The sequence below is a fragment of the Heliangelus exortis genome, chromosome Z (assembly GCF_036169615.1).
Source record: "Heliangelus exortis chromosome Z, bHelExo1.hap1, whole genome shotgun sequence".
Taxonomy (NCBI): Eukaryota; Metazoa; Chordata; class Aves; order Apodiformes; family Trochilidae; genus Heliangelus; species Heliangelus exortis.
Genome location: NC_092454.1, coordinates 49,573,157 through 49,596,903, shown reverse-complemented (window position 1 = coordinate 49,596,903; position 23,747 = coordinate 49,573,157). Strand labels below are relative to the sequence as shown.

The window sequence follows — 23,747 nt, the reverse complement described above, 5'->3', positions numbered from 1 at the left end:
GCAGTTAGACCTTTTATCTCATATAAAACAACATTTGTTGTATTTTTCTGGTTAGGTGATATTTGATGCAAAATACATATCAAATAGTTTAAAAAAAATCTGTTTTTTCTGCTTGCTATTCATAAGACAACCTATTCATTCAGCTCACTTAAAACATCACAGCCTCTGTAAAACTCATTCTAAAACAATTATATTTACCATTTCTGCTGGTATATAGAGATACTGCCAGTGAAATTAGGCGAACCCTATCTACACATACCTTCTGTCTGTAGGATACAGCTCCACAGTAATGACATCTAGGGAGTTCCATGCTGAGATGGTGAGGCCATTGTAGAGGCACAGCATACCTATCATCATGGATTCACTTGTCCCAAACCACAAGAAAAAACAGCTGATGCCAGAGAGAACCATGGAACCACCTAGGTACAAGAAAGATTAAATGAACACAAAGTATATCTGTATTTAAAGAACGGTCTTTGTTTTGTCTGATGGACCTACACACACAGTGTAGCTGAATAGCATATATTTGAGTTAAAAACTAAAGAGACGTTCTCTGTTGGTGAGACTAGGCTTGCAGACCAATGCTGTAGGAGGCTCATAGCAAAAAAACCCTGTAACTCCTCAAATATTAGGGTATATCATAAAGTATTAAGATGTAACTGTCTCTGAACACCCAAATCAAGTTACCTAGGGAAAGCTACTCCCATTCTTCTTATTCATAATCTTTTGCAATTACATGAAACTCATTTTAGCAATAAAAACACCAAGTGGGAAGTGCATTTATATAGTCTCCTAGAAAATGAACACAATGAACTACTGCATAGTTATTTAAGTAAATTGAAAATATATTTGTCATTGCAGATAATAATCAGGAGATATCTTTCAGCAGCGTTACTTTGCAGAATAGATAACGAGCAAAGCTCACTCTTCTGAGGAGCTGCTCCACTAGTTGAGGGCCACCTGTGCACAACTTGTTTTCCTTTCTTCTGGAGTAAAAATAATACAATGGTCAGCAGTTTCCAAAATCTTACTACAAATTCCTAAATAGTTCTCTTGTAATAGCAGCTTGTGCAATAACTGATAGTATAGCACAGCAAAACTGGTTACAGAGCCCTATGTTTCTAAACTAGGGGCTTTTTAAAATGGCCCTTATAACACAACATAAATGAGGAATCTGCAGAAGCAATGTTTTGCATTTCTCTGGATAGAATTCTTAAAAAAGAGACCATGATACTTTATTGGGAGAGCTTTAGGATTTGGTGGTGTTTGCATTTTTAAATGAAGACCCTACCCAGCATGGTTAACCTTCCAATTCTGTCCATCAGGAGAGCAGACACAATATTCCCTGGTAACACTGCCAAAGTTCCCAGGAAGTTAACAAAGTAAATCCAGTAGGCACTGTAGTCATCATCAAAAGAAATCTGGCATCCTGTTCTGATGTGGAAAAATGTGCAATTTATCAAATCACTGTCAACAAATTTATATCGTTCAAGATCTGTGGAAAGAAGAAAAACATTTCAGCTAACAGCCAACTCAATGTGCAGCTTTTGATTGAAAACATTTCAATTTTAGGCAACTTTAATGACAACTTGGAGCTTTCACTGCTTTGTATATTGGGACTAGTTACTGAAATTAATTTTGCTGCCTTTTTATCTTAATAGAAAAATACACGAAGCACATGAAAAAGAGCAACTAAGGCTGGGAATTAGGCAATATTAATGTATTTCACCTTGGGCTGTATTTGATTAAGGCCTTTCAGCACCAATTTGCCTTTCATAGAAAGATCTGGTTATCTGGAAGTTTCTACCAATTTGTCTTGCCTCGTACCAGACCTTCTATTTCCAGTCTTTCAGATGAGACTGCTAATCATGGCCAGTTTAGTTTTACTTGGCTTAAAGCATAACGTAATTACAGAATTCAAATTAAAATAATTTTCATTTTTGAGAAGGTCAGAAGGTCTTCTGCTCAAACACAGATCAGTTACTATATGCAGATATTTAGATCATTCTGTTTTGGAGGTCTCTTTCTCTACTTCCACTTTCTTTCTGTTCTTCCCATCAGCCTTGTAACCCTCAAGAATACCCTCCTTCAGCACAAAGAAAGCTGGGTCTTGCTTGCTTTGAAAACTAATGCTATTGCTACTATGATTGCTGGAGTTACATAAAAGTGGTAAGACGTGCTCAACCTTTTCAACAATCTTTGTTGGCCGCATTCTACTTTCAGTTATATTTTATTAAAACAAACAAAAAAAATTCTCTGTTTGAACATAGAAACATTCTCATTATTGTTAGAATACTGAGGAGAATGGGAATGATTACAGATGTGGTAGTTTGAACTCTGAAAAACAAATTCAAAGCAAGTACCATGAACAAAGAATCTCACCAGTCCCATTTAGACTCAATAAAAATACACTAGTTAAAGCTACCAGTAAAGCAACAAACATTTTCTCCTCTCCAGATTGGATTTCTTTAGAGATTTTGCAAATCAAAGAGATGTTTATTATCTAAGTCAGTACTAGGCCTGTGGTATTTCTAGTATAGGAGTGATCCTTTCACTTTTCTGATATAACATTAAAGCGGCCTTCTGCTTTTTATAGCTTTTTATTTCCTATGAGAGGGCTACTTGTAGGCCACATTAAAAATCCAGAATTGGAAGCTGAAAAACTGATGTTCAGAGTTCTGTCTCCAAATACCTGTGTTGTAGAAGGTGGTATTCACGAAAGTACAGTTCCTGAAGTATGTGTTCAGTGAAGTAATGTCTTCAAACATACAGTTCTTAAAAAGTGAATCTTCAAAGGTTACTGATTTAAACTTCATCATAAGAAACCTGCCAGATACAAATAATTTCTGTCAGTCTACCTAAATATGTTAGAAAGAGAAGCAGGCCAAGCTGATGCAGCTACACAGGTATAAAAAATGTCAGCCTTAGCAACAGTGATTTCTTACAGGCATTTCGAAGACACAATTAATGATTAGCTGGTTCTAGAATATTATAATTTGGAAAAGCATTAATAAACCAATAGCTCCACATAGGTATGGGCGACAAATGGCAGTGCAATTTCTGTGATAGTATAGCAATACTTATCCTTAATCATCAACAGAAACCAATGTCATGACATTAATGGAATAGCCTTGCAAAATCACTGTTACTTGTAGTTTGACATTACAGTCGGAAATTGGGAGATCATGCTCCAGAAACTCAGTCTCATGGAACAAATAAGCATCTGTTGGTACCAACGAGCTGGAAAGAAAGAATAATTTAAAGAACCTTTATTTCTCCAGATGAACATACTGGACAATGCACTAGGCTCAAATGCAAAGCGTCCTGATACAAGTGTTAAAAAATGCTTTCATAAAAATGTTTAATGCGAACGCAAGTATTACCTTGCCTGTTAAACTGCTAGATACCTAACTTAAAGTATGTGTGTGTTACTCTTGTATCTGTGGGACAATTGCAATTACCATGTACCTAAGCAGGTATAAACATATAACATATTGTCAGTATCAACTTATTGTCAGTATAAACATATTGTCAGTAACTTTTCATATTTCTAAAAATCATTTGCCTTATTTAGCTCCTAGGTTTTTATCATGATGGTCAATCAGGTAATACACAGAAAAAGCTAATGACCAAGTACTACTAACAGTTACTGCTACTAAATGTTACTAGACTATAACAATGCTGTAAGCCTTTTTCAGTATAATTCTACCAAGTAACATAATTATGCCAACAAGAAAAGACAGAAGCAGTAACATATCATTATTACTGTGATGTCTTTTACTTCACATGAAGGTGTAGAAAAAAACTACAACCAGAAGAGGGCAGTTCTGCTGGCAGATTTCATCTAAAGTGACAAATTTTAAAATCAGTGATTTAATTTTCATTTGGCAGAAAGAACTGTTAAAATGCCAAGCTTCCTGAACAACATAGGTCTGTTCTGGTTAAAGCTGGTGAGACTAGCTAGGTATTTTTCTTCTTATAAGACTAATAGAAGGGAAAGGAATACACAAAATATGTTACCTATGTAGTATCAGGAATCAAATTATCTTGCCAACAAAGTTGTTGGAATCACATCTTTCTGAGAAAGGAGAGCAAAAGCTAATTGTGTTTATCACCAGAAAAGACAATAACTAATGAATTCTCTCTGTCCATTGGTCAGAAGAAGGGTGTTTCCAGTCCATAAGCTTTACTTACTATATTATTTTTCATCTGTGACAGAGTGATTAAAAGCAGGCTAGCATTCAATGTCATCTTATTATAATTTTTCATATAGTACTTTAAATTTTAAAATTAACTTAATTCCAGAAGAAAACAAAGAAGCTGTAGGAATTCAATTAACCAGTTGACAAAGAAATGACACAGCACGTGTCCTGCTTTCCTCTGATGCACTTTCTACCTTTGGAGAGGAAATATACTGTGACTGTATTAAAATCAGTTTTGTGATGACTTGAATTAAAACCCAACTCAAATGTAGTGAAATAAAAAGTCAGATACTGATGGAACTTCTAGATAAAAAAAGAACATGAACCACTGAGATTGAGGGTGACTAGGGGAAGAATATTGAATGAGTTCATATTGCTATGCAAAAGATCTTGTAAATATCAAATAACTGCTGGGGCTTGTTAATTTTACACATTTTAAAGAGTGAACTACTATTTTAGAATAGATTAATATTAGATTTGGTGCTTTACAACAATTTTCAGTTAAGGACTATAAGACCTTGGTTGACAGAGTGGTGTCAATTAGGTAGTAAATGTTTCTTTGATTTTAGGACAATACCCGCCCCCTGAAAAGATGTTCTTATATGAGTATTACTTGTATAATTTTAAAGGCCCCGTATTACCAAAGTCATTAAAATTATTTACTTAGATATAGATTTCCCTATGGAAATAATAATTATTAAGCACTGTGACATCAAGGATTCCATTCCCATATTTCCTGTGAGGAACCTGAGAAACCGGAGATTTAAAATAAGTGCCTTGAATTTTCCCCGAAGTTATTTAGTTATCTACAAAGTACAGATAGAACATTAATATACTTGGAGTCAGTAAAAAACCAAACCAAACGAAACCAAACAGAAAAAAACCCCAACCAACCAGCCAAACAAACAAACAAAAAGAAACAAAACCAAGACAAAACTAAAAAGAAAAAAAAAAAGAATTGCCACTGTGTTGTTTCCCATTGCACAGATGTTAATACTTTTTATTGATTTATAGTAATGTTTAGCTTTAATTTTTCTGTTACAAGATCCTAAACTCTCTGTTCCCATAGGAACATCTTTCATTCATATATGAAAAGAACAGCAACAGACATAAAAGCATGACTTTCTCCATCCCCCTGCAGTATGCCACATATTTAGGTCTGAACCTTTGAATCTCACTGTGAAAAGAAATGTTAACTTAGGCTTTTCTCTGTTTTTTCAGGATGACAAGGAACCTGGGTTTGCATGGAGGATTCTCACACAGGAACCACCAGCACATGTACAGGCCCACCTCTCCCCATGCTTCTTGAATCATAACAAATCAAGAACAGAGATAAATTCCCATTAAAAAGTATTAAAGCCATTTATCATTAGCTGTTGGAGAAAAATATTAGATTATTAAGACAAGCTTTCAAATATGCATTTGTTTATTCAAGCCAACTCAGGATATTAGGAAATGTAAACCTGTCATTGATGTATTGTCCATTGCTGTGAATCTGATTTTCCAGCGTGAAGTTGAAGACGAAATGTGAAACCTCTTCATTTCGGAAGTGTTTCACTCGGGATGCGTATTCATCTGACTGCAGATGTTTAATGACATCAGGAAACCAGACAGATAAGCCATAGTAGCTGTAAAAAAAGAAAAAAACTCAGTTGCCAGTCCCATTTGTTTGGAAATCTGTGGAAGGTGAGGACAAGTAGCTCCCTCAGCTGCTTACTTGATGAAGCAGCATTGTGAAAACCTCTATGAAATAAAAATATTAAAAAACTGTGACTCCAGAAGATGCCCTTTTTCTGAAGCAGATACGATTGATGAGCCAGGCTCACTGCCAAGAACAAACTAACCAATAAATTCTACATTTTGTGAAGAGATACCGAGTAAACCTAAAATAAACAGGATAATCATAGTGACAGAGACTGCATGCAGATTATCCTTCTGATTATCAAGTCTATAAAAGATGGTTTAAGATACCAACCACTCTTACCCAAAAGACAGGCTGAACCACACAGCTGTAAGTTTGATTGTATTATCTTTCACTGGGTAGTTGAAGCATCTCATAAATGTCAACCAAATCTGTAAAGAATTAGGAAACACATCTATTTTAAATCATATTATGAGTAATATTGTTAAATGATAGAAGCTTTTTAATTCCTATTTGCCTGCTTCTTCAGGGCATCAGAGAGAGCAGATCAGCTCCCTGATACTGATCAGAGCTGTGCTTCCAATTCAAGTTCATTAATCAGCAATAGCTAGGCTGTGTGGTTTTTGTCACTTTCTGGCTTATTTTCATAAAATCACAGAATGGTTTGTGTTGGAAGGGACCTTCAAAGACCATCTAGTCAGGTTGCTCAAAGCCTCATCAAACCTGACCTTGAATACTTCCAGGGCAGGGGCATACACAACTTGTCTGGGCAAACTGCTCCGAGTTACTGACCCATCTCACACTAAAAATTTTCTTCATAATGTCAAATTTAAATCTCCTCTTTCAGCTTAAAACTATTATCATTTCTCTTGCCACTATCGGCTTTGGTAAAAAGACCCACCCAACACCAAGCTTTCCTGTAGGCTCCCTTCAGGTACTGGAAGTCTACTATAAGATCTTCCCAGAGTCTCCTCCACATTGAACCACCCCAACTCTCAGCCTTTGCTCTCAGCAGAGGTGCTCCAGCCCACTGATCTTTTTTGTGGCTCTCCTCCAGACTCTCTCCAACAGCTTCATGTCTAATGTGCACTGAGGACTCCAGAACTGGACACGGTACTCCAGATGGGGTCTCATCAGAGCAGGGAAGAGGCACAGAAGGACCTCTCTAGACGTGCTGGACATGCTTCTTTTGATGCAGCCCAGCATACCACTCACATTCTGTGCTGTGAATGCACACTGCTGGCTTAAATCAATTTATTTTATACACCATTGTGGACTGTGTCTATTAATTCACCCTCACTTTCACCACCTTAAAACTTTCCTAATCTCTATGCAGCTTCACTTGACTGTCTCAAGTGAGACAGGGATCTTGACAGAAATGTTTTCCTCTCACTTCCCAGTATAACCTACTCAAAGTTTAGACAAACTACAAGCTATATTCCATAAATCACCACATAAACACTTATCTATCAGAACTTACCACAGCTAGAAGTTGGTACTTAACTATATAAGGAAAGGCTATAACTCCCCCCATGTTACAGATGCTACTGAGGATGATGTTCTCTTTCTCTCTCTCTCTCTCTCCCCCTCATTCAAGATGATTTCCTCCTTTTGAGTAGAGGCAGTTTGTCCTAGAAGGTTTCAGCATACATCATGCATGAAGAAAAGTTCTCTGACCCAGGGGCTAGTCCAATGAGGTAATAAGGATGTGAGACAGCTAAGCTGCAACTACTTTAAAACTGGTTTAGTAACAAGGCCAAGACATAACATTTCAGTATTTATCTGCTCCTTTTTTGGACAAATATCTATAAAAATAGACACTCTTTTAATTATTTTTTATAGGCATAATGCAGTTTTTCCAAGTAAATGTATCTTGTGACAAACCTTGGCTTACAACACTTCATTACAGACCTGCAGAGTTTTAAGATGCAAGATTTTTAACAGCTCTGGAAAGCTGCTTTTGACATTTAGGAATTTTTTCTAAAATTAATGAGACCTCTTAATTTTCATTACAAGGTTAAAAGACACTGCATAACTTTGGGTTTCCAAGCAAGTAAGAAAGGATACAGACCACAGTCCCAATGATCTTGTGTTAAGTTCTCTGAAAGAGTTTTAACACAGTTTTCTGGTAAAACAGTCAATGTGCCTAAAAATACATGCAGAAATGATGCCTTATGAAGGTTTTATTGATAGTAATTTACACAATTTATTCATGACTTTGCCATTTGTAAGCAATGCAGCCATTTCAATTTCCTGCTTATAATTTTTTGTCTCACTGTGTGTCCCCTTTTCCAAAGGAATACATTGATAAACATTCCCAGTATATATTATATTGTGGTATCTGGGAAAAGGTCTATATAACTATTATCCATCGCTTTTAAGACGGCTAATGCAGCATTCTCATCCTCAGAAGCTGTGACCAAACCCTGTGATTCACCTGCACTTTTTCTAGTTCAGTAAACTAGAGCCTCATACTGACTCCTGAAACTCCCAGTTTCAGGGAAAAATGTAGTACTGCAGCAAGCACCTGCATAAGCTCAAACAATCCATTCCTCGTTGCTTTTCTGAAGGCTAATTAAGAAGATGGATGGTAATATGAGAACAAACAGAAATGTTGTTACTTACACCATATAGCTCTGTGCGAATTCTGACAAAACACCTCCTGTACCACGTTCCTGTATCACTCTCTATTTCTATGAGCTCATCTATCTGCTTCGGAGTTTTGATTCTGTTAACCTAGAAGACAAAAAAAAAAAAAAAAAATTAAAAAAAAAAAAATTGCTTTTTCTTGAATCATTAACTGCCTGTAAAGGAGTATTTGAAGGTTTTAATAAATCCCATAAGCTACAAATGAGCAGATATTAAACCTGTAATGCCAAAGTTTACTGGAGATACATCTGTAGCTCTGTAGCTCTACTTTTAGAGCATGCAGAAAATCCATTCCCTCTAAATTAAATAATCTGTTCCTGCCAGGTTCTGCTGTCCTGCTGCTGCACATATTTCTAGTGCCACAAAGGATGAAACATTATTTAAACTCTTAGTTCACCATGTCCAGAAGTTATTATCAAGTGGTTTCTGACTTGATGTCACAACATTGATAGAAGTCAGTGGATTAAAGGAAACAGAAATAATTGGAATATCAAGCATTAACAGCTGAATAACGTGTTTCTTCTGGTTTTAGTTGCAGTAGTGTTAGACATAGAACTCTGTCTTTCAGGCCTTGACTTTAACTCTCCTTCTTAATGAAGAGAGAAAAAGTTAGGTGATGTTATCTGGAACTGCTACATGTTATTGCTGTTATGAGGAATCATCTACTTCACCTAAATGAAATGAGACAAACAGACAGAAGGGAACAATTCAGAATTACCAATGACAGATAATGTGATGTTGCCTACAATACTGATTTTCACTTGTACTCTCCTGTGCAGAGCAGGAACGTGTTATATGTTCTTTTAAGACACAGGACCGGAGAAACACGTACCACATAGTTTTAGTCTTCGTTTCCACTCTGTTGCCAATGTTCATCACAGAGATATCACAGGAAGCAGTGTATTAATCCACAATTTATTTAAAAAGGAGACAGACAATGTGAAGAAAAGAAACAAAAATGGAAAGGAACGGACTTACAAGGAGGAAGAGAGCAATAAATAGATTTGGGTGTTCACTGTTTGGCTGCAGTTTCTGAAGTGAGAAGTAGCTTGTGTTTCTTCTTTACAGAATGAGGGCATCATCACCCACAGATGTTTCATAGAGGATTACAGGACATCAGGGAATAGCCATATTGATGGCAAAGATCTAGTTTTCAGCTTACTGATTTAACAGATGTATACTCTTTAAGATGCACCAGAAGCCTCATCTCCTTTGGTCTTTGAACAAAAGCAAACAAAGGCCCACCAAGAGGTTTTCAATAACCACCATAATTTCTGAAATACTGTAGCTCACTATCTTGCCAAACCTTGACTATCTCAAAAGCCTGTAGCCTACTTGACATGCCTCTTCCCATAGCAATGATCCTGTTTACATCATCCCATTGATTTTAAACTTTCCTTAAATTGCTTTTATGAAAGACATTATACAGAAGACTGAACTGAGTCCTACAAGATACCTCTGAGCAGTCCCTCTCTGGTAAGCTCAGCGGCAGACTTTTCACCATTCTGGCCACTTCACTTATTTGGAGATATGTAGGCTGGGGCAAATGTGTATGAGTCCTGGGATCACTGTGTCACTGGGGATAAAAGCCCCTGGCTTTGATGGTTCTTAAAGATAAGAAAATTCCTATTGAACCAGGACAATGGTCCATCTGGACCATGCAAATTCAGCTGTCAGTTTATGAAGAATGAAAGACTAACAACAGAGAATACCTATTTTAATGAAAATGGATTCTCAGTTCAATAACAACATCTAAAATATGCAATATTTTAATGTTTAGAAAATCAAGAAATGCTACAAAGGAAAATGTATGCAGAAAAAGATTAATTAACACATGGCAATGAAAAAGTGGAGAGAATTCTGATTTTAGGTATACCAAGATGTATATATTTGATGTTTATGCATATGCATAAATACTTGATTTAAACAGTCCCATCATAGAGGGTACTATCAACTTACTAACAACTCTGCTAATGTTGCTGCTATCAGAAAAAAATTTTAAAAGTATTAGGAGCCACCACCTCCAAGGACAGTGACTAGAATACATCTATTTTGGAGTTTATAACTCTGAACCCAACTGTTCATCAGTTGATGCCTCCTCTGTTATAAAGGTTAGAAGATAAAATCCTCAGTACTATGAGAAATGCAAATAAATATGACTTGAGAAAAAAAAGAGTCTAGGAAAACACAACATCAACATGAATAGGAAAAGATGTAAAAGAAAAACACACCAAAGCTATAGCAGTAATGGAGAAAAAGCTACATTGTCTGTTGAATTAGAAATCATACTTCCAGTGTGTATTTGATATAACTAGTGAAATGAAGGGGAGGAAAATAGTAACACAGAAGTCTTAGGCTGGTACTAGATAAAGGATCATCTAGTTTAGGAAAGCTATGTGAAAAAATTACTGGGTTAACTTGGATGTTACAACATCCAAGACTAACTTATATTTTTTTAAAAAGGAGACACCAAATGGATGGAAAAGGTCTTTTCTTTCTGGGTTTTAGAAGATGAAACTGGCATTGACCAATGAGGATACAACGATAAGTTTTTTGATCACATAAATGCAAGCTAAGAATAGAGACTATGGATGTGTAACCTTGACATACAGTACAGTATTTCTAGTTCTTCAGCTCCTTAACGTCAAGAATTGAGTTTTCTCAGTGTTCATGGCAAAAACTGTCAATAATTCCAAGAAAGTGGTGGTTTTCCTTTATTCCTTGGCTGACCAATTAAGAAAAGTAGCTACAAATAAACTGTTCAACTGTTCATTGTCACATTTTAAGACTTGTTATGTCACAAGAACTGGAAACAGCAAGCATATGCTTTGTTTTCTTCTCGGTGGCTGCTTTAGGACATGATTACAATTTGATGTAAGTGGTGTGAGATTGTGGCTGATCCTTCCTCCCACCTTTTGTACCAGTACAGTTCTGTCTTCCTCCTCATGCCTAAATCAAAACCACAGGGGGAAAGGGTCTGTGCTATGGGTGACTGTGCAATCAGTCACTATCAGTGTCTGTAGAAGAAAAACAAGGCATAGTCTGTGTAAGAGCAGCTCACGTCAGCACAAACCAATTGTGACTGTGTGCTGTAGGGCATATCCCTTTACTCATAAATGAAATCAGGAAACAAATTATATATGATATACATATGATATATCATATATATGAGATAATGAGATACATATATATGAGATTATGATATATGTCATATATATATGAGATTAGGGGTAGGTTACTGATGTATCAATAAATGTGGCTTTAACATAATAGATGTGCCAATCAATCTTTTCTCTGGCTAAATATAGTTCTTGAGCTTTGTCAAAAAAAAAAAGTAAATGGAAGCCTTGGAAACTATATCCAAGGCAATAAAATGCCAGTCTCAATGGAATAAAGCTTTCTGGTCAGATGGTCATTCCTCGAGACTGCCAGCAAGTACAGAAGCTTCAAGATGAATTTTTAATTGAGTTTTATGTGCATTAAAGTAAAAAGCAAGCCTCTGGAAGAGGAAAAATATCCCACGCATGTCTTTGAGACAGGGCAGAATGCCAGCACCTCCACAGCACAGGGCAGGCTGAAAGGGCAGACTGGATTTCAAAGCATGAAAATTTTTTCTTCTCTTTGGTTCTACTGCATCCAGAAAGATGAAATTGTTATATGTAGTCTTCAGAAATAAGGAAAATATCATTAAAAAATTCTCAACAGTTTTTTATTCAGATTCAGGACAACTGCCATTTTTACCTCTAAATATAAACAATCCATGTATACTTTGAACATGGCACTATCAGTAGAGCTACAAGGCAAAAAATGCAGTTGAACCTCCAAGATACTTTGAGGAAATTTTAATTCTAAAATTATTTCACAGGAGTGAAAATGAATTTTTAAAGATTACCATCTTAGCTGATAAAAATGAAAAAAAAATTTTTCTTGAAAAGTTTCAAAAAAGACAACAGTTAACTAATTTGAACTTCATGTGCCTACTGTTATTAGGGGTGAAGTAAACTTAATCAATAAGCTGCAGGTGGAGAGTATCTTTGTGCACCATATAGACTTACAACACTGAGGGTTTATACATTCAAAAATACATTGGCCAGAGGCTAGTAACTTAATATCTACTGTAAATATAGAAATTTCAGTATGAGTTTATTTCCTTTGTTTAGAGTGCAAATGATTTGATTTGTCATGCATATCAGTAATAATGATTGCTTAAGCACTCCAGATGTTGCCATTCAGCAAGTTCATTGAGGTACAAAGTAATTAGCTTTAAAACCAATACTCACTGTGAAGACTTTCTCAGGCTGACCTCGAGCTCGCATGTTGGTGTCATGGATTTGCTTGAGTATCATCCAAGCTTCATCATGCTTTCCAACCTAAACATTTGATCAACACATTCAAACAAAACGTACATTCAGTCACTATAGTCACTGAGCAATCTTAATGCCTGTTTTATAGAGGTAATGTTGTGAACATGAAAATAATTTTGACTGGAATCTAAGAACCATTTGGAACGTTATACCTCAAGCAAGAACCGAGGACTTTCTGGCATAAAGGTGAGGGCCACCACTGAAGAGACACAAGGCAGCGCGCAGACGATCACAAATACTCGCCAGCTGTGGAACTGGTAGGCAGAACCCATGCTGAAACTCCATCCTGTGAAAACAGAAATTCACAAAATGTAGAGAAATAAGGAGTATTGTATGTGGAAATTGGAAGCTTCTTGGTGAGGCAAAATTATACCTGTATTTAAATAAAACCTAATTGAGCTTTTCTGTATGCACAAATAGCAGTGATTTCACAAATAATCTTACACTATGGATGTATTTCAGCCTCTTGCATGTGACTAGTCATGCTGGAGAATTATCACATTATGTATAGTGGGAGATTTTCTTACATAGGGATGAAGTAGCTTCTTTCAAGCTTCTTTGCAAAAATCTGCATAAAGGTAGTTATGTGAACACAGCAGGAACACCATCAGCATACATGAAAATACGTACACAAATAAATAGTTTTCTGTGAATACTAGAAGAAGTTACAATTGACAAGCTACAGTCAGGCAATATATTTTATGGAATTTGACAGCCTTCCTTATTGTTGTTGCTGTTTATTATTATTATTATGACTATTATTATTAACGTTTTTTAAAACATTCATATCACTACTCAGTAATAGCCTCCTAATGTAATACAGTGCAACACATAAAGTATTTACAGTGTCTAAGTTCTGTTTCCATCCTGTTCCAGAGCACTGTACCTCTGCTTAAATTCTGCTAGAAGTAAATTGATGTCCATTCCTCCTGACTCATAATTGGATGTACAGAAAAAAAAAAAAAACCAAAAAAAACTTTCTGAGGTGACCAACCTTAAAAGTGAAGTAGAGAAAGAACTTATGATTATACAAAGAGGTTAAGAAAAAAGAACTTTAGGAAAACAATTATCCTCATCTTAAAAAACTGACAGTAAGATACAGTACTGACTTAAGGTGGTTTAGAAGCCATTGTTAAAACATATTTTGAAGACAACAAAGGGAAATACTGGAAAACCTGAAGTACCAACCTCCAGGGCTAGTACTTCAATGTCTAAATAAAATGTCTGACTTTTTATCCAGCTTAGTATGACTGGACAACTGAAATACTAGAATCATAAGAAACACAAGAATTTCTCTTAAGAAAGAGAAAAATGTGATTTAATCTAGCTGCAGTACAGCAGAAACTTTAAAGTAAATTTTCAAAGATAACTTACTAAAAGATGAGTGACAGAATAAAAATAAAGGACAGAAGAGATTAATGGAAGAAAATGGAATCCCAAATGCTGACATTGGATTAATCTGATATATTTCTTTGCTAACTGATTTTTCTCAACAAAAGCCATAGTATATCTGGATATCAGTAAACAACTGGTTTAACATGGTTCTACAAAGGAGGAATTTATCTTTTAAATGTATAGTGTACTTTGGAATTTAAAGGTCTCATGCTGTGGATCATAAATGCATTCTGCATGCATGCAGAAGGGAAAAAAAAAATCCCTTCTCATAACAAAGTACTTACACATTACCTTATGAAAAATACAGCCAATCCATGATTTATTTTTGCCCTTTATGAACAGCTTGGTGAAGCAATTTCATTTGCAGATTTTGGAACCTATTCTTTCTTGTCTCTCTCAGCTTCTACAATGGTATCAGCTTTCTCTATAACCTCATTTATGCCTGCTGCCTTTACCCCAGGAAGACAAGTAAAATCAATGACAGTGTTGTCAATGATCTCCTGAGTCTCCGGAAGGGCATATCTTCCCCCTTCCAGGTTCCTTCCAGCAAAAAGAGGCTAAAATGTAATTTTTTTTTCCCCTAAATAGATATGGGAATGAAAATTTAGGATTAGAAAAAAATGTAGCATATAAAAGTTTACTTCTTACTGACTTTCGAAAAATTACTTATTTTGATCTTACAAAATTTCAAATCTTAAGTAATATCAGCATGCTTTACATTTTAATTTGGAAGGGAAGAAAATAAAGGAGGAAAGGTTTACAGCAAGTTCACAAGGCAATTAGAAACCATAAATTTGTTTTGCTTACTGTGTACCCATTCTACTGCAGTCATTACAATCATGTTCTTCATTACATATTCTAAACTGCAGGACAAGATAAGCTGATACAGAACTCATAAGATTATTTCTTTTTTGTTAAGTTAATTTTTGGTCAGAGCATCAAGCTGATCTTACTGTCTGGGCAGTGGTGCAACTGCTGGTGCCACAGGGGAAGCAGCACAGGACAGGGGTTTTCATCTCTCAGAGCAGCAGTCAAGGTACTGGCTCTTGTCATTATAAACTGCCCCAGAAATACACAGCCCCCTGATGTATTTAGACAATCTGCCTTTTTCCACTCTGTTTTATGTTTTATGAGACTGAGCAGTATAAAGGGCACTTCTGTGGTAAATGAAATCAATCTGGCTTTATGTCTGTTATAAAACAAAGGCAACATCTTGTGCTCTGTAGCCAGTTTTGGGAAACACTGGTGATAAAGTATCATTTATTAATGTAAGTGAACCAAATTACACTTAATTAAAAGCAACCTGTATACCATTCATCCTGCTGTCATCCTGACACCCTGCAAAATATGCTTTTTTGCCCCTCAGAATACCTGAGGGGCATGTCCAGTGAAATGTTTGTTATGGTTTTTGTTGCTCATACTGCATTGTTTTTTCTCTATGTATTGTATTTACTGATGCAATTTATCTTTTGATTTAATGCATCTGCTGAATTATTGATAATAGTGAACATCAAGATTATAAGAAGCAACTGGTAGGAAAAAAGCCAGCTGCAACAAAGCTGTCTTGAGACTGCTCTCCTGTCTATTCCAGCACCAGCACTAGATGAGCAAAGCAAACATACTTTTAAAATGAAGATTATGATAATTCTTATGTTTAACATATTCCATTCTACAAGGTCATGAGCCAATCTAGCAATTTCGGTCATAGGAATAGCTCTGAATGTAGCTCACAAAGTGGCTTTAATTCCAATTGTACATAAGTCTTGAAACCAAATGGAAGGGTGTTCTTTGCTGTAATTCAATTTGCTTCTCCCTTCCCTGATTAATGACATCATAACAAGACAGAACAGGTCTACATGGCTGCCTTCAGAGCATGCGCAGTAACCTAGAGCTAAACATCACCCTCACTCCCCAGCTATGCCGCATTCAGGAGTTGAATTTAATGCCAATAAAACCTTCCCTTCCCAGCACAGCTTTATGTCTGCTTCATAAGGTTAATAAATTAATCTTAATAAAGTAAAAGGCTATTATACGCAATTTCTTGTGCAAGAAGAGCAATTCTGTCACAGGCTTTCTGAATAAATATAGAAGTAAACCTGGCCATATTATGATGAATTTTATAAATGTATATTACCAGACAAGGATTGTCTTTCACAGTAGCTAGGCCACTTGAGGGCAGATTAACAGGGATGATTCGTTTAACTTTGCAAAATGAAAGCTGAAAGGGAACATGATAGCCCTACAAATTCATACGGGATCAAGTGCAATGCAAGCAATGAAAAAGATGTGTAACTACAGGTGCTAGACAAATACTGTCTGACAGGAGGAAGGTTTCTAAATACCAAAGGACTAATGCTTTGAAACATCTTTATAAGAGACTAATAAATGTAAAGAAAACCTAAGCGAATGTAGGGATTTTATGACATTGTTAGCTAAAGAGTGACCATTCTTGACAATTTTTCTCAGTCATTTAGCAGGAATCAGAGGAACTAGATTCTTGGCAATGTCATAAATTATGAAAATTCAAGTTTTAATAAACTTCTTGGTTTTAGTAGATCAAATGAGTAGATGCAATGATATCCCTAAAATTAGCAGTAGAGGAAAAGACAGACAAAGAATTTATAGGAATCCATAGAATTGATAGACTCTTCTGAAGAATCCTGTGCATGATTTTAAAAAAGTTCTTTTTTCTGGTTTACCACACAATATTTGGTCAGAACTCAGTTTTCTAGCCTCAGTTGTTTTAAATGTGAAAAAAATTGTTAACTTAGATTTGTGATTGCTTTACATTGTCACATGAGGGCACTGTTATCGAATATAAGACAAACCATAACTTCAGCAGAAAGACTTCTACTATTAAAGACTTGGGTTTTATTTCCCAAATTTGAGCTAAGTCAAAATTATATAGGGGACTGATACTATTCTGTATCTGGTGGCACTAAAATATATCATAATTATTATTGCACTTACTTTTAGTCTGTCCTGGCATTACCAAGTTTAACTGTGAGTGAATTCCAGGCTATTGCTTAGAACAATGGTGAAGGATCACTGACATTGGAAAAAAATTAGTTCCTGTAAGTAGCACAGCTGAGGAAGCTCAGTTTGACATTTTTACAAGACTGAGTGAAATACATGATTTCTGACAAATATAGAAATAATGTTTTCAGAATTATTCTCTAATAGTATTAATGTGAAATTCTAGTAACACTAAGTAGAACACTTGTCTTTCCTGTGATTAGATTATTAATATCATATGGGAAAGGCAGTGATATTTTTAGACTAAATAGATAGCTTCATACTCTACAAACCCACTGGCTCAGCAGGTCAGATGCTGGGAATTTCTGCAGAAGGAATCTGGAAATAAAATAACTGAAGTGTGGCAGGCTATGATGGAGGTACTTTAATAAAAGTCATGTAGAAGACTCTCTAACTCTCATCCGCATCTGCCTGGCTCTCTAGTTGATGCTATTAGCCCCTGGGACAAAAAGCAGTTCAATGAAAGAAGAAAGTAATAGTATTAAGCAGACATATTTTACAAATATATTAAGCTAAGTCTTGGTCTGCTGACACTTAAAACTGCAATGAATAGCAACAAGGCATTTTCTAAAGACAGATCTATTCTCCCTCAGAGGAGGGGGTTGTCAAGCACTGACACTCATCACTTCCCTGTGCTGGCACTGATCTTCATCTGAAGACCTGAGATTACCAGGTCCCTGATCACTCTGGGAACATTATCTGCAACTCAGACAAGCCTCAGGACAGCTGCAAGCAGTGCTGAGCTCAGACAGAATGTAATTTGCTCACTAATAACATCAGACTCAACTCCTTTACCCAGTGCATGACACTGTAGTCCAGCTGAGGTCTCCAGCTATAGAATCTCTGGACTGTGACCTCAATAATCCACAGAGAGATGTTTCTACTATCTGCTGTAATACTGCCCAGTTTTACTTTTCATTGAGGAGGAAATCTGCATATCCCCATAATTCAGACAATCATATAGTATGATGTGTGTCAAAAATTTAAGGTTTAATAATGATATGTTAGCATTTCACTTAAGCTTACATTCACTCTGCACAGAATACAGAGATGTTGGATGCTTTTCCTTGATGTGTAAATGCTAATGTATCTGTGACAGGGCTGATAGAAAAACTATAAAAGATTTCACACCAGAATACCAGCAGTGCTGTGGGGAAAAAAAGCTCCCGAGTCATTTGAAGCATGGATTGCAAACCATCTGTCTGAAATCTGTCCTTTATTTGGCCCTAAATTATATCTGTACCAAGATGCTGTGCCTCACAGTAGCCAGTAGAGGCAACACATTAATCTTTAAGATGGCAGAGGAGATTAAAAGATTCAATTAGATAAGAGAATGAAAGCAACAGTTCCTAATAAGAGAACTACAGGTATCCACCTGGTCATATATATGCCTCGTCATAGATCTGTCTAATCTTGGCAGATTCTAGCAGTGGCAAATGATCTTTAATTAGTAGCCTATACACATTTAGGAAATCAGGATCTCACTTGCCTTTCTAGATACATAAATTATGTAGGGACAATGTAGAATACATGTACGGACTTGAAGAAGACTGTTGTCAGCACAGAACCTAATGGGAATGGCATGTCTGTATCTTGACTTCAACATAGGAAACTATTCTTGCACTTTAGTTTTCTTTACTGGGAAAGATTCTGGGACAACTACATAAAAAAGAGACATGACTAAGAAAAAATCATTCGTTAGAAGTTCACATTTGATGAAGTCTTACAGGGGAGAACCTATACAGAACCAGAGAGAACGGACAGGAAAGCTAAGTAGACCGTTACAAATTTTCTAAAAGTTTGCCCCATATTCTCCTCTTCAGTGCACTATTCCAAAGATGCAATAGTTATAAGAAACAGTGGCATAAGAGTAGGATAGTTTTTTCAAAAGACATCTAATGGCATTTTCAGGACTGGTTTTGCCTCTCCTGTACTTACTATATGACTGAGAAGTTTATGATAATAGCAGGATTTCTGTAATCTTCTGTACATTTCTGGAGCACCAAAAAATTATTTTAATTATACTTGGATTCAGAAAAAGCATGTTAAAAAGAAAAAAAAAAAAAAAAAAAGGAAAAAGAAAAAAAAAAATCATGGGTAAGTGCACTTTGCATGAAACACGCTGGCTTGAGCCACTTCTGTCAGAGTCAGCTGACAGCATACTAGCTTATAGGAGTTCCCTCTAAAGTTATTTACCTTACACATAAGTATAGATGCTTGCTTATTCATTTAAGTTAGCCTCCAGTACTCTCCCTAACATAATCCAATTACATGGTAAATTGGCAATTTGCAGTGCTTTGTTGTGTTTTTTGTGTATTTATAAGCCTATAAACCAGGAACAGTAATACACAGGTTAAGTCTTACCTCGGTGATGGAAGATCTCAGTTACCCCAAAGAGGCGCGCAAATGTGAGGAAAAAACTGAACCAAAATACAGAGAGCTTGGGGAAAGACTGTACAGTCAAAATGCATGAAGACAGACATAGACACTAGCTGCAGGGCCATCACCACATAACAGGAAAGGGAAAGGACAAACGTCAAATTTGTACTAAACACTCTACACAGTTTCTTGATATACTTGCACTTCATTCCTAAGCAAATTAAAAGTTGTTCTACAATAACTGCTTGGCCCTGGAGAGGGCATCAGCTGATAGGGGATTGTCACACAGAGCTTTGTGAGCATTTCTCAGATCAATCCTTTGGTTTAAATTATTTGTTGAAACCATTGATATGATACTGCATGAAAGTAAGAGCTAAGAGCAAAGAGTTCCACTTACAGGAAAGAAACAAAGAGTGTCACTGATGAGGAACGGAGACAACTCTACGGTTCTCTATATCTGTTTGCAGAAATGCACTTTGGTAAGGGGTCATGCCAATGTAAATGTCTCCACCTGGCCACCACCACACAGGATCCAGTTTTGCATCTTGGCAATGCTAAATGCAATGCATTCTTCATTCCTGTCCTATAGGGCTGTGAGCCTATTAGATCTCAAAGCTCTTCAACACTGAATTGCCATGTCTTGACTTAGCTCATCATTAAGAGTTCTGTTGCCATCTGAAGACTGAATAACTTTTACGTGGCTTCATTCTGAATGCAAACATTGTTATTTGGGGAATGGGTATATCCTCACCCAGTACAGTTGCTGGAGACTGAGCACAGATTTTGAAAATTTGTCAGGGCAAACTTGTAATTTTCTGCTTGAATCATAAATCAGTGTCTCTAAAAAAACTCCACTTATGCACCCTCAGAACAGATTTTTCCTCACTACCTCGTACTTTATAAAACACAAATCAGTGCAAAAACTCTTAAAACTTGTGTTAATTGTGTATTTCTGAAATTTAAAATAAAAACACCATGCTTAAATAAAAAGAAGTAAGTAAACATGCATATCCCAAGCTAGACTATTCTACAGTTCTCGTATGTGCACTTACATATATATGAGTATGATCTTATTTGGACAGAATTGCTCAAGACTCCCTAAAATTAATGTTGATGGACACAGGTCAAATTTTGTCTATGGTTCAGATGCAAAACTTGAGAAGAGCTGTGATTTGAAAGGAAAAGCCCAAATGTTTTATTTCCCTAGAAATAGCTGCTTTTATCACACTTCTGCACCTAAATTTGATTTGGAGTCTTTTCTCCTTTCAGTCAAAATCTATTAAAAATCTACAACTGTTTGTAAGTAGAGATACTAGAACTCACATGGAATCTTCAGTTATGTGTAAGCCAAGGCTTGTAATAAGTGTTTGGATGTAATATTCTCTTATACACACTTCTGCTGTCTTCCCAATGCCCATGTAATACTATGGAGTCAGAAAAAAATGAGAAGTAGTGCTGGGATGAAAAAGGTCAGTGTTTTGCAACCTTCCAGAATTTAATGCATTTTTCAAATGGATACGGAGAGTCCTCCATGTCTAACTAATGGATAAAGTATTTCTTTTAATTATTTTGTGGGCATATAGCCCAGAAGCATTTTATCAAATTTTATGAAATCCTAGCTATTGAAAACCACAGCAGTAGTTGGCAGTATCTGGAAAGAAAACTGAATCAAAGAACTGTGTAAGAATTTTTTTTAGCTTAAGAACCATATTAAAAGGGACCATAAAAATTAAAATGTATTTTTCCAATATCAGAAATATATCTATTTAATAATTACACTGACAAAGTGCACAAAGTGGAACGGAGACTGAATAAGGATAAAGATGAAGTTCTAACTACTCACACATAAGAAAAAAAACCAAACAAACTCCTATTAGGCCACCAAGGGTTAATATTTAGCTGATACCATAAAAAATCTCATTACAGGCACTGTGGCACATAAATGATCTGACTGTTAGGCTGTCTGAGTCAGTGGCCCCAGAGATTTATGTACCTATGCAGTTCTGCAAAGTCCTCACTTGAGCCTGGCATTGTGCAGCTGTTTGTTGGAGGTAATCTGCAAGACAAAGAGGTAAAATCTGCTGGCCATGGCTGTGAAACAATCCTAACTTACAGTCTCATCAGTCTAAGATGAAAAGGCCATGTCATGGTTTCCAGAGATGATGGATCAAGCAGAGAGAACTGATGTCAAAATAGTCGGGGAGAGCACATGTTAAAAGATTCTACTGTCAAAGCTGAAAAATATAATGGAAAATGTCGACACTGACTCTGTGCAATCGAGTGTCATAAAACACACTTCAGATTTTGTTTGCATAACTTGCTTTTCTCCTAAGATTTCTACCTCTAGTCTCCTCTTCCTCACCATAGTTTCTACTACCTCATATTACTACAACTAACTAAGAACTGAAAAATTGTGTATGATGTTTGAGAAATCTCTTTGCTCAGTGATGAAGAGTACAATAAGAACAAATCATCAAAAGAAGACAAAATATACTTTTATAAATAGATAATTTAGAACTCTAAAACACGCTCTGCAGCAGTCATTATGATCCAAGTCTGGAAGAAAACATTTGCCTGCAACAAAACCTGATTATATAGTTGTACTATCTGCTTAACACAGATGCAATGATATCTATGTATTTTTGTATGGCATCCAAGGCCTACTCATAGCTTTGAGCTCACAAAGTGTGTTATATTTGGCATGACAAGTTGTTGTAGAAGCTACTAACAGCAGCTGTTAAATGTGCAAACTAATTATAAATGTAAGAGTTCCTGTCCAGGACCAGAACTTGCAGTGATTTATGTGCATCTGGACTAGGAATATTTAAACAATGGACTCAGAGGGAAGGTGAAAAGAGAAGCAATTAATCAAAAAAGACAATCAGAAAAAGGAGCAATAAAACAATACATTTTTTAAAAGAAATTGGGCTTTTCTTACCTAGCCTAACTTACAAGAAAACCAAAAAACTGCTGGAACATATTCTGAAGAATACAGAGAGCACTGACTTTTACCAGTGATGCGGCTTTTACCTTTTACATGCTGCTACATTGCACAACACCTATGCAATTCAAGAAACTCCAGATTTTTATGTTTGTTTTTTTTTTTATGAACATATAAGTGCTGTGATTTGGCTCATTCCTTTTTTAATTTTTAATTTACTTATTATCTTTTTTAATTTTAAACAAAAAAGAGCAATATCCTGTCACTAAGAGATATAGATAGACTAAATGGGCAGTTTATGCAATAATTAGATCAGAGTGCTCTTATCTTCTAATCTAACAGCAGTCAATTACACAAACGTGGTCAGTTGAATATGTGGAGTGCTTTTGTGTACATACTGTGAACCCTCAGTCAGAAGTCTGGAATTCAAACTTTAGTCTAACACTTCCAGGACAAATATTATTTGCACTCACAAATCATGCATTAGTGATCCTCAGTCATAATCTAGTATAGCTATCCAATGGGTGGGCAGAGGGGAGGTCAATTTTGACTAGGGAGAGGTAGTTGCATTGTTTGAAATATAATTAGCAAAGAGAACAAGCAAAACCCAATATATTAAATAAACAGAACATTAAACTATATTTTTATTTTATGAATCTTTATAACTTTCTAAGAGAGTCTAGAACATCGAGATACCATGAAGTAATCAGATGCTTTTATCAGAATGAAATATGTCATATTCCTCTGGGAAAAGAAAAAAATCTGAAAACCTTGATCCCTTTATCTCTGATTCCTCACTTTTTAATTAAATGGCAGTGCTACTTCCAGGAAACAGCATGGGGGAGGTATGTGGTTTACAAAAACATTCAGTGCTCCAAACAAAAAAAAACTTTGTACAAGAAAACAAGGTGATGCAAAATTAAACCACAAAAGAAGAATAGAGTGGCAGAAAGCAGACCACTGTCAGCATCACTGCTGAGGAGACCAAGAATTGAAACCTTAGCCCAGAGAACTCACTGCTAAACCTTGCTGTTTCTCTTTGCTCATTTTATACTGTTTTCTGATGGCAACTTTCGCAAGTGTAAAAATACAGCCATGTTTGGAATGCTAAGCACATGAACTGCGTAGCAGAGATAGAT

At 36.0% G+C, this 23,747-nt stretch overlaps 1 protein-coding gene across 1 annotated transcript in view; it reads right to left on the bottom strand.

The window, feature by feature from the left end:
• SV2C (synaptic vesicle glycoprotein 2C) overlaps positions 1–23,747 on the bottom strand; it is a 115,074-nt gene that overhangs the window by 14,096 nt on the left and 77,231 nt on the right. Inside the window, exons 5-12 of the mRNA XM_071730658.1 lie at positions 13,010–13,143; positions 12,774–12,863; positions 8,470–8,580; positions 6,187–6,275; positions 5,666–5,830; positions 2,693–2,826; positions 1,292–1,495; positions 260–419 (exon numbers count right to left, since the gene is read on the bottom strand). Coding sequence (XP_071586759.1) covers positions 260–419; positions 1,292–1,495; positions 2,693–2,826; positions 5,666–5,830; positions 6,187–6,275; positions 8,470–8,580; positions 12,774–12,863; positions 13,010–13,143 — 1,087 coding nt within the window. The remainder of the gene's footprint in view (positions 1–259; positions 420–1,291; positions 1,496–2,692; positions 2,827–5,665; positions 5,831–6,186; positions 6,276–8,469; positions 8,581–12,773; positions 12,864–13,009; positions 13,144–23,747) is intronic.